This window comes from Antechinus flavipes, chromosome 3 (genome assembly GCF_016432865.1).
Source record: "Antechinus flavipes isolate AdamAnt ecotype Samford, QLD, Australia chromosome 3, AdamAnt_v2, whole genome shotgun sequence".
In the NCBI taxonomy this organism is placed as follows: domain Eukaryota; kingdom Metazoa; phylum Chordata; class Mammalia; order Dasyuromorphia; family Dasyuridae; genus Antechinus; species Antechinus flavipes.
In genome coordinates, this window is record NC_067400.1 from 313742129 (window position 1) to 313754320 (window position 12192).

The 12192-nt window shown below is 32.7% G+C and overlaps 1 protein-coding gene across 1 annotated transcript in view; it reads right to left on the reverse strand.

Annotated features, from left to right (window-relative positions):
• The window catches only part of B4GALT4 (beta-1,4-galactosyltransferase 4), a 38944-nt gene that overhangs the window by 9848 nt on the left and 16904 nt on the right, over positions 1–12192 (reverse strand). Inside the window, exons 3-4 of the mRNA XM_051985338.1 lie at positions 7970–8202; positions 505–692 (exon numbers count right to left, since the gene is read on the reverse strand). Of these exons, the coding sequence (XP_051841298.1) occupies positions 505–692; positions 7970–8202 (421 nt within the window). The remainder of the gene's footprint in view (positions 1–504; positions 693–7969; positions 8203–12192) is intronic.

Consider the following 12192-nt stretch of genomic DNA (forward strand, 5'->3'; position numbering starts at 1 on the left):
ATGACAATGTTCTCTTTTGTTTTGTCTTGTTTTATATTCCTTTTCAGTTTTTCTTTTTTCTCTAATTCTGTTTTTTCAAATAAAATAAATTTTAAAAAAGAAAAGGCTATTATTAATTTTTTTTAAAAACTTATGTGAATATGTCTATTCCCTACTTGCCCACTGTTTGAATTAACTAATCTTTCTGATCCCTCCAGTTTTTATGTCCTCACCTTCTACATTTTCAAACCCCTTTACTGTTAAATGGATAGTGTCTAGTCACTCCTGATTGAGTTCCATTGTTGTTTATATTGACTTACAACATTATCCTGAAAGACCTTGGTCAATCAATAAGCATTTATTGAGCTTCATATTGCTAAGGGCTAGGAATATAAAGAACAGCAAAAGACATTCTCATGGAGCTCATACTCTAAAGGATGAACAATTATGTTCACAATCCAGAGGGAAGATACTAAAATTAAAAGGCATCAGGAAAGAGCTTAAAAAGATAAACTCTACTCCTACCTGTAGCCAGTGCTGTTTCTGCCAACCACCAGGTGTTTTGGATGAGCATCACACATATAGAGGTTTAGGTCATTCTCTGGTATCAGATCTACATCATGGAATATAAAACAATCCCAATTTTCTTCCTTAAGGGCTTCTAGGTAGCCAACATTCAGGAGTCTGGCTCTGTTAAATTTGTCATCTCCAGCCTGGTAGTATTTAAAAAAAAAAAAAAGGGCAGTAATGAACAGATTTACAACTTTGAACCATCCTTCCTAAATCTCGACATTTACTTAAAAGCAATAATGTTTAGTGAGGTTAAAAATAGATAAGGAAAGTTAAGTAGGAGAGGAAGGGGATGTGAGAAGTGCTTATAAAGGGTAATTAGATGGAGGGTGGACTGGAGCAGGCAATAATCAGAAGCAAAATACTTTTGAGGAGGGACAGAGTAAAAGGAGAGATTAAATTTTAATTGAATATTTGTAGCTAACACTTTAACAGAAATTCTTGACCTGGAACACATGTACTCCTCCAAAGATAAAAAGAATAAAATTAAAAATTGGGGGAGGGATCATAAGTGTAAAAAAATTTTTAGGCAAATTTCTCTCTCAAATATACCGAGAAGTGAGTCAAATTTATAAAAATAAGGGTCATTCCCCAAATAATCAAAAATATGATGTTTTCAGATTTAAAAAATCAAAGCTATCTATAGCCACATAAAAAAAAAATCATCTAAATCACTATTGATTAGAGAAATGTACATTAAAGAAAAGGAAAGTGACAAATACTGGAGGGGATGTGGGGAAATTGAAACACTAATATACTGTTGGTGGAATTGTGAATTGATTCAACCATTACGTAGAGCAATTTGGAACTATGCCCAAATATTTATAGTGGCTCTTTTCTGGTGACGAAGAATTGGAAATTTAGGAAATGCCCATCAATTGGGAAATGGTTGAACAATTTTGATATATGATTATGATGGAATACTATTGAGCTATAAGAAATGATGAGCAGGATGATCTCAGAAAAACCTGGAAAGACACATGGATTGATGTAAAGTGAAATGACTAACACCAGAAAAACATCATGCCCAGAAATAACTGTATTGTAAGATGATCAAATATGAATGGCTTGGCCATTCTCAGCAATACAATGATCCAAGACAACTCTGAAGGACTTATGGTGGAAAATGCTATTTATCCCCAGAGAAAAAGTTGGTGGAGTCTAAGTACAGAGCAAAGCATGATTTTTAAAACTTTATTTTTCTTGGGTTTTTATTTTGGTCTGTGTTTTCTTTCGTGTTATCACTAAAATATGTTCTTTGTCTTATCAATGAATAGGAGGAGGGAGGGAAAAAATTTGAAACTCAATTTTAAACATGAATTTAAAATTGTTTTAGTCCTTTTTTTTTTTACCCTGAGGCAATTGAGGTTTAATGACTTGCCCAGCATCACACAGCTAGGAAGTGTTAAGTGCCTGAGGTCAAATTTGAACTCCGGTCCTCCAGACTTCAGGGATAATGCTCTAACAAGCACCAACTAGCTGCCCCCTAAAAATCATTTTTACATGTAATTGGAGGGAAATAAAATGCTAAGTTTTTTTAAAAGCAAAATTTTAAAAATTAATCATTTAGAACATTACCAACATACACACTGCTACATCACAGTTATATTTTGTATTTCTATTTTAGGTTTAAATATTCCACTAGATGGTTCAACATAAAAATCTGGGCAGTGCCCACTTTAAGCTACTTTGTAGCAGCAACAGAGTTGATTATAAAGCAGACTATATTTTCTTTCTTTGGGGGGGGGGGAATGGGGCGATGAGGCAATTGTGGTTAAATGACTTGTCCAGGGTCACACAGCTAGTAAGCATTAAATGTTTGGGATCACATTTTAACTCGGCTCCTCCTGACTTCAGGGCTAGTGCTCTATCCCACTGTTCCATCTAGCTGCCTCTAGATTTTATTTTTCAATAGCATCAAGGTCACAATTAGGGGTTATAGAGCTTAACAGGAACTCAAAATTAAAGAACTAGATGACTGATACAAGTCCTAGCTTTGGATCTATAATTCTAAAAATCTCCTTTGTGGCTGAAATATCCAAAAATCTAAGTTACAACGATGATAAACCTGCCATAACTGTAAAAGAAAAAGTACGTCTCTGGAGAGAAGTGATGCCGTGTGAAAGGAGCAGGGCCGGGAGATCATTATATACTTCAACAACAATACGATATGATGATCAATTCTGATGGACATGGCCATCTTCAGCAATGAGAGGAACCAAATCAGTTCCAATGGAGCAGTAATGAACTGAACTAGCTACGCCCAACGAAAGAATTCTGGGAGATGACTAAGAACCATTACATAGAATTCCCAATCCCTATATTTTTGCCTGCCTGCATTTTGGATTTCCTTCACAGGCTAATTGTACAATATTTCAGAATTAGATTCTTTTTGTACAGCAAAATAACGGTTTGGTCATGTATACTTATAGCGTATCTAATTTACACTTTAATATATTTAACATCTACTGGTCATCCTGCCATCTAGGGGAGGGGGTAGGGGGAAGGAGGGGAAAAATTGGAACAACAAGTTTGGCAATTGTCAATGCTGTAAAATTACTCATACAGATAACTTGTAAATAAAAAGCTATTTTAAAAAAAAGAAAAAGTATGTCTCAAGCTCTATAAAATGGACATAAATGCATGTCACAATTAATTTATATAAAGGGCATCAATGGACAATGAAGAGTACACAATACACAAAATCCAACTTTAGGATTTCTAGCAAGAAGGAAAAATGAAAAGTCAGAAGCAAGGTACATGCCTCATAATGCCCCTTCAAAAAGAACACAAAAAATAAATACAATTATTAGAAACTTTCATAAGAAAATTAAACCCCACCAAAAATAAGTTGAGTGAAACAAAAAAGAGCTCTGGTAAAAAATTTTAAAAATGGATATAACATTGTAAAAATAATTTCAAAAGACTTGATCACCTTGATGATGTCATGATTGCAGTGAACTGGTAATTGAAGAATGTACTTACCTCCTAACAAAGAGGGGATGAAATAAACATGCAGAATGAAACACACATTATTGCATGTTGCTAATATGGGAATCTATTTTGCTTTTCTAGGTACAATTGTTACAAAAATTTTGTAACAAAATTTCTTTTTCCAGTAGGAAGAAGAAAAAATAAATGATTGTTAATTGAAGAAAAAATAATTTAATTTTTAAAATCTTTGTTATAGCTTAAGAAAAAGAAGGGAAATCATCAGAATGAATGCACATCAAAACATTATTAGGAGAAGCTTAAGAAATGATGCAAGAAATATTGGAGGAAAAACATTTAAATAGGGGATAGGGGTAAGAGAATAATTTTTTTAAAAAAAAGAAATGAATGTAACTATGAAATCCTAGGAAAAAATAATGAAAAGTGAATTCAGCTAAGGAAATATTGGAAGAAGATGGCAAAGCTCATTAAAAAAGAAAATAGCATATTCCTTCCCTGGTCTTTCCCTCCTCCTCTTTCCCCCTTCCATTTCCTGCCCCCTTCTTTCCCTCCCTGAATAAAATTGATGTAGAAGAATGCCATATTTCAAGTGTACTTTAAAGGAGTACTCATCCAATATCTTTTGATCAGAAAGGGAAAAAATGCTCCATAGACAAAAATACAAAAAGGGAATCAATCATTTATAGGTCAGTATTTGATAAATTCAAGATTACAAAATGCTGTTTTTGTTTTCATTCTCAGGTTTTTTTCTTTCTAGATCCGATTTTTCTTGTGCAGCAAGATAATTTATAAATATGTATAGTATATTGGATTTAACATATACTTTAACATGTTTAACATGTATTGGACTATCTGCCATCTAGGGGAAAGGGTAGAGGGAAGGAGGGGAAAAGTTGAAACAGAAGGTTTTGCAAGGGTCAGTGTTGAAAAATTACTCATGTATATGTTTTATAAATAAAAAGCTATAACAATAATAAAAATAAAAATAAAAAAGATTACAAAATGCTGAAGAAAGGAATCACTAAAAATTGTTGGGAAAATTGGATAGAGGTATCATGGGGAAATTAATTTTAGATAAGGCTTTATGACACATGCAACAATAAATTTCAACTAGAACTAAGATCTTAACATTCCAAAGATTTAATTGGAAGGAAGAAAAATGATTACCTTATTGAATAAATGGAAGGAAATACTGAAGACAAAATAGATGGATTTGAGTATGTAACTATAGAAAAATATTGTGTAAAGGGGTGTGAAAGGGAGGAAAAAATATTTTAGTAACTGTGATGTACCTAATATAAATTTATGAGTGGAACCTGCTCTCTAGCACATAATGATTGAGAAAATATTAATAGACAATTTTTGAAAAATGTTAATAAGAAATTGCTAATAATCCTTTGAAAATCATCCAAGTATTTCAATAAATCATAAAAATACAAATTTAAAAAGCTTTGGGACACTGCCCTATACCTATCAAATCATCTAAAATAATTTGAAACTGAAGACTTGAAAGTGAAGAGACTTTTACGCAACAAGCACTTATTAGATACTGATGAAATTACAAATTGGACCACTTTTTTTTTTATTTTAATTTTATTTTATTTAATAATAACTTTGTATTGACAGAATCCATGCCAGGGTAATTTTTTACAACATTATCCCTTGCACTCGCTTATGTTTCGTTTTTTCCCCTCCCTCTCTCCACCTCCCCCCCCCCAAGATGGCAAGCAGTCCTATATATGTTAAATATGTTGCAGTATATCCTAGATACAATACATATTTGCAGAACCAAACAGTTCTCCTGTTGCACAGGGAGAATTGGATTCAGAAGGTAAAAATAACTCGGGAAGAAAATCAAAAATGCAAATAGTTCACATTCGTTTCCCAGTGTTCCTTCTTTGGGTGTAGCTGCTTCTGTCCATCATTTATCCATTGAAACTCAGTTATGGACCACTCTTTTTGTAAAACAATCTAATAAGAAGTAAAAAGTTATTGTGTCATTCTGATTGCAGGACTCTATCCTCAAGATATTGTTAAATAGAAAAAAAAAAGACCTCTGTACAAAAATATTCATAGACATTTCATTTGTAATTAAAAAAAAAAAAACTGGAAGCAGCCTTTATGTTTGTGAATAGCCAAACAAAATGTGATATAGAAACAAACTGGAATACTAATACACAAATGGCAAATAAGAATACAAAGAAATGAGGGAAAATTTATACAAAGCAGTGCAAAGCAAAGTATTAGAAGAACATACATTCTGACTATTATAAACACACAAACAGAACAAAAATGTCTATAAATATACCAAAGTAAAAAAGGATTGAAAGAAGACAGAGGAAATTAGTTATTATTATTTTTGGTAAAGTTATTTTTTTACCTGAAATATTGCTTCTTATTTTGTTTATATTTGTTGGTGTTATATTTGTAATTTTGAAAAAATAAAAACTAAGCAAAAAATCCAATACTGCTGTTTTATATCATCTGGCCTAAAACTAATATTTTCGCTATTACAATTACTAAATTGCTGATAATTTTGCTTGACTTCTGAGATTTTTAACTACTTTTCTGGAAAGATATAAATAACATCTTTTCAAAAAGTTTTTCAGGACAAAGACAAGCATGATTGCTTTTAAAATAACATGCTGAATTTACTTCATACTTTTTTTTTAAGCAAGCAGAATTAATACATTGTTGATAGAGTTGTGATTTTAGAATTTAGAACTTTAGCCAAAGGGCTATAAAACTGCATTTCCTTTCAATCAGCAATACCTCTATTAGGTTGTATCCCAAAGAGATCAAAGAAAAGGAAAAGAACCTATATGTAGAAAAATAATTATAGTAGCTCTTTTTGTGGTATCAAAGAACTAGAAATGGAGAGGATGCCTATTAGCTGGGAAGTGGCTGAACAAATTATATGATTGTGACGGAGGAATACTATTGTGTTAAAAGAAATTATGAGGGGGAAGAGTTTCAGAAAAACCTGAGAAAGACTTTTGTAAATCAATGAAAAGGGAAATGAGTAGAAACAAGAGAATATTGTACAAAGGAACAGAAATACTGTGACAATAATCAAGACTTAGCTACTTTGTACAGGACTCAAATGAAAGAACTGATGAACTTGAATGCAGACTTTTCATTTTCTTTATTTTTTCTTGCCTTTTCTTTTCAATATGGCTAATATGGCAATGTTTTGAATTACTTCACATTATAATGTCATACTGCTTGCCTTCTCCAATTTTAGGGAAGGGCTAAAAGGAGAAAAATATTGGAAAATAAAAAATTTTTAAAAGACAAACTCTAGGTAATAGATTGATGAATCATTTTATAATCTTTTTTTTTACCCTTTCAGCATATATAGAAATACTCATTTTTTTCCCTTGGATGTTTAAATGCAAAATAATTATTTTTTAAAGTTTTACAGAAAAGCTTAATTGGTGGATTTTACTAAAAGGAATATATTTCTTTACTATAAGAACCTTACAGATCATGTAATCCAATCTCTTCTGTGTAAAAGGTCATACAGCCAGTCAGTATATATACCATAGATAATATATTGTTTCATTATTCTAAATAGTATTTCTCTCTTAATCACCCCCAGCCCCACTTTTTTGTTAGTGATATATACAAATACATTAAATTTTTGTGACTTTCTTTTATACTTTACAGCTTTGGTATACAAATTCATTACACTGTACTTTTTCAAGAAGAATGAAATCTTACACAACTAGATGATACTCTGGTGAACCAACAAAATTAAATGTATGAATGATGGCAACAAAAAGTCAATAGTAGGTCTATTTTAACTAATTACTGAAAGGCAAAATACAAAATGTTAGAAACTGCTTGTTTAGTGCTTCCAAAGCCACAGGACAATGTAAGGCACTACAATGATTCCATCAAATAATTGCTTCTCTCTAGTTCTTACTCAAATAATAATCAATCTTGATTATGAAAAAAGATTAAAATATCTGCTTATGTGACATGCAATAAATATTCTGGGGAGTATTAGGGAGAGAATTTAGTCAGACTTTTAGTATGACATTTGCTTCGTAGGCAATAAGGAATCATTCAAGTTTTTGAGCTTGGGCATGATATGACCACATCTTTCTTGTATGAAGGATAGATTGGATGATGTTGATAAAGGATAAAGTGAAAAGACCAATTAGGAGGCTACTGCAATAGTTTAGGAAAACAATTCAAGAGAGCACTCCTAATATGAAAAAAACAAAAAAACAGCCTTCCTCAGGAAGCTTATTTAAGAAGGAGTAAAATTTACCAGATTTTAGTCAAATGGAATCCACGTGCCATGGGACAAGAATTTTCTTATCCCCCTTTCAGGGATTTAAAAAAAAATAGAAATTTTGCTCAAAAAAGGTTGAATGATGGCAATTTTACCCAAGAAAAATTACAAAGATGACTATGTAGATTTGTAAGATCAAAGGGACCAACTCTAATAACTGCTTACCTGATGAATGACATAGATGCCATAATCCAATTGCTGTCTCTGCAAGAATGGATGGAGATGTTTCAGCAGGTATAATAAATGCTTCTCTCTATTCCGATGTGGAATTAGGATGGCAACCCGTTGTAAAGCCATACAATCTTCTGGGTGGTAACGGCCTTTCTGAACTTTAGGATTCTCTGTCTGTACTTCTCCCCATGAGAGATTTGATTTGAAAATGAGTTTGCTGGTTCCTCCTAAATAACATATACAGGCATCAAGTCTAGTTTCCAAGCTACCAATTAAAGTGCCCTAGAGATGAAATTCTCACAAATGAAATGGAAAAACTCAATTCTGGCTTCTCTTATTGGGAAGAAAAGTGCTAGGATAGAGAGTGCAGCTCCTTATTGTTTTAAAACTCTGTGATCCTCTAATAATTTTAATTTAAGCTCTGCCAAAACAATATGATTATGGGATAGGATTTTAAAATTTTAATTAGACCCAACAATACTACCTCTAGGGCTATATCCCAAAGAGTAAATGGACCTTATGTATAAAAAATATATATTAACAGTAGTTCTATAGAAACAAGAAATTGAAAACTAAGGGAGTACCCATCTATTGGGAAATGGTTAAACAAATTATGTGACATATAAACATATGTTTATATGTTCATATGCATATAAACATAACATATAAACAAATTATATTAATGTAATGAATCTTATCGCACCATAAGAAATGATGAAATGGACAACCTCAGTGAAAACTGAGAAGACCTATATGAATCAATATAGTGAAGTGAAAAGAACCAGAATAATTTATACAATAATATTACCAAAAAAAAAGTTAAAAGATTTGAGAATCTGATCAATGTCATGACAAACCATGTTTCCAAAGGACCAAAGATGGAACATACTACCAATCTAATGACAGAGAAATGATGAATTTAAGATGCAGAAAAAGATATGCATTTTGGACATGTCCAAAGGGCGACTCTGGTTTGCTTGACTATGTAATTTCATTGGGGAGGGGAAGAGAAAGAGAGGGGAGAAGATAAATTCTTGTTAACTGAAAAAAATTCATTGTTATTTTAAAATTTTAATTATATCCTACTTGAGACAACATGTTCATTATAGTATAGTGAAAAGAGTATTTGGATTTGTAGTGAGATAGTAAAAAGACCATTGGACTTGGGGGTCAAAAGGCCTAGATCTGAGTCTTAGTTGCATCACTACCTATGATATAGGACTACTTTGTACCTCAATTTCATCTCTAAAATGACAGAGATTGAAATGAATGAACTACAAAGTTCTTTCCATTTCTAACATTGTATTATTCTAATCCTTCCATCCCCAGACCCTGAATGGCTATCCATGTGACAAAAAAACACATGGTTAATATTTAATATTTTTATGATTTGCAAAGCACTTTAAAATAAATTACCTCAAATAGTTTCAGAAAACACTTTGGAATTTTGTATGAAATAATGAAGAATGAAATAATCAACGTGATACACGCAAATTTATGAACTCTGATTAATGTTAAGAGCCAGTCACAATTCTAGAGAACCTAGGATGAAGCATAATAACCACTTTCTGATAGAGGGGCTAGACATTCACTAAAACCTCCTTGGGGAAAGGCCTTGGAAACAGAGTTAAATTGAGAGAACAAGCAAATGGGCCAGAGAAAGATCCAAGATGTTTACTGGTCCAAGAATACATGTGTTAGGTTGGAAGTTTAATGTGTTTCAAAAGGGAAACAGAATGGGGGCAAGTGGAATCCTGATGACAGCAATAAGGAAAGGCTAGGCTGAAAAAGGGGTTTCACAACAACCTAGGCCTTGTGGTCCAATTATACAGCTTCCAGGGAGAAGAAAGCCCAAATTCCAAAGGAAGACAAAAAGTCCAGCACTACTTAAAAGGAGAGCAGCTATTTATACCCAGATAATGAATTTGCTCTAAGAAAAAATAATCAGGGAGAAAGGAAGAGAGATGAGAAAGTCCAATATCTTCAATATCCAGTACAAGACCACCATGAAAAAATGAAGAGTAGGTGAAGAAGCAATCTCCACACTCAGAATTAAGGGCAGGAAGATTCTAGAAAAGATGAGTTCTCTCAAACCTGCCAGATATAATCTACAGGCAGTCTATATCTTGATATCCTGACACACCAAGATATAAATATCTCATTGTCACCTCAAACTCAACATTGGAAAAACAACCTTCCCCTTCCTCTAATCTACTTCTGTAGACTTCCCTGTTTTTGCTCATGAGAGCACCACTTATTTAGTTTTCCAAATGGAAACACCAAGATGTTGATGTTATTTTTCACTCTTCTCTCTTATATCTTAAGAGATTATGGCTAGAATGGCCTCCCTTCCCTTCTGCACTAATAAATTTCCTACTCATCCAGTTTTCTTTTTTAAATTAAACTAAATTTTAAATTTTTATTTTCTCTCTCTTCCTCCATCCAGTAAGAAAGCAAGGAATAGATACTGATTACATAAAGTCATGCAAATTCAGTTCCACGTTAGCAATGTTGTGAGGGAGAAAAAATAAGAAAAAAATCTAAAAAAGAAAACAAAACAAAATAACTACACATACACTTCAATATGTATTCAGACTCCATCAATTCTCTCACTGGAAGAACATTTTTCATCTTGAGTCCAATCACTGAATTGATCAGAGTAGCTAAGTCTTTCATAGTTGATTATTATTATTTTACTACTATTATCATACATAATATTCCCCTAGTTCTGCTCATTTCACTTTGCATCATCTATTTAAAACCACCAGTAAGCATCATATGTAATAAAGATAACTGGAACCATTCCCAGGAAGATGAGAAGTGAAATAAGGTTGCCCACTATCACCATTTCTATTTAATATTGTATTAGAAAGTCTAGCTTTGAACCATATGAAAAGATGTTCCAAGTCATTATTAATCAGAGAAATGCAAATTAAGACAACTCTGAAATACCACTACACACCTGTCAGATTAGCTAGGATGACAGGGAAAAATAATGCTGAATATTGGAGGGGATGTGGGAAAACTGGGACAATGATACATTGTTGGTAGAATTGTGAATACATCCAGCCATTCTGGAGAGCAATTTGGAACTATGCCCAAAAAGTTATCAAACTGTGCATACTCTTTGATCCAGCAGTGTCACTACTGGGCTTATATCCCAAAGAGATCTTAAAGAAGGGAAAGGGATCTGTATGTGCAAAAATGTTTGTGGCAGCCCTCTTTGTAGTGGCCAAAAATTGGAAACTGAATGGATGCCCATTAATTGGAGAATGGCTGAATAAATTGTGGTATATGAATGTTATGGAATATTATTGTTCTGTAAGAAATGACCAGCAGGATGATTTCAGAATGGCCTGGAGAGACTTACATGAACTGATGATGAGTGAAATGAGCAGGACCAGGAGATCATTATATACTTCAACAACAATACTATATGATGATCAATTCTGATGGACATGGCTCTCTTCAACAATAAGATGAACTAAATCAGTTCCATTTGTTCAAAAATGAATAGACCAGCTATACCCAGCGAAAAAACTCTGGGAAAAGAGTATGAACCACTAAAAAGCATTTCTAATCCCTCCATTTTTGCCCACTTGCATTTTTGATTTCCATCACAGACTAATTGTACATTATTTCAAAGTCCGATTCTTTTTGTGCAGTAAAATAACTGTATGGATATGTATACATACATTGTATCTAACATATACTTTAACATATTTAACATGTATTGCTCTACCTGCCATCTGGGGAAGGGGGTGGGGAGGAGGGGAAAAATTGGAACAAATGGTTTGGCAATTGTCAATGCTGAAAAAAATTACCCATGCATACATCTTGTAAATACAAAGCTATATAAATCAAAATGCTAGCTTTGGCAATAAGAAAAAGAGATTAAAGGAATTAAAGTAGGTAATGAAGAAACCAAATCACTCTTTGCAGATGATATGATGGTATACTTAGAGAACCCCAGAGAATCAACTAAAAAGCTATTAGAAATAATCCACAACTTTAGCAAAGTTTCAGGATACAAATTAAATCCATATAAATCATCAGCATTTTTATACATCAGTAACAAAATCCAACAGCAAGAGATGCAAAGAGAAATTCCATTTAAAATAACTGTAGATAGTATAAAATATTTGGGAATCTATCTACCAAGGGAAAGTCAGGAACTATATGAGCAAAATTACAAAACACTTTCCATACAATAAAGT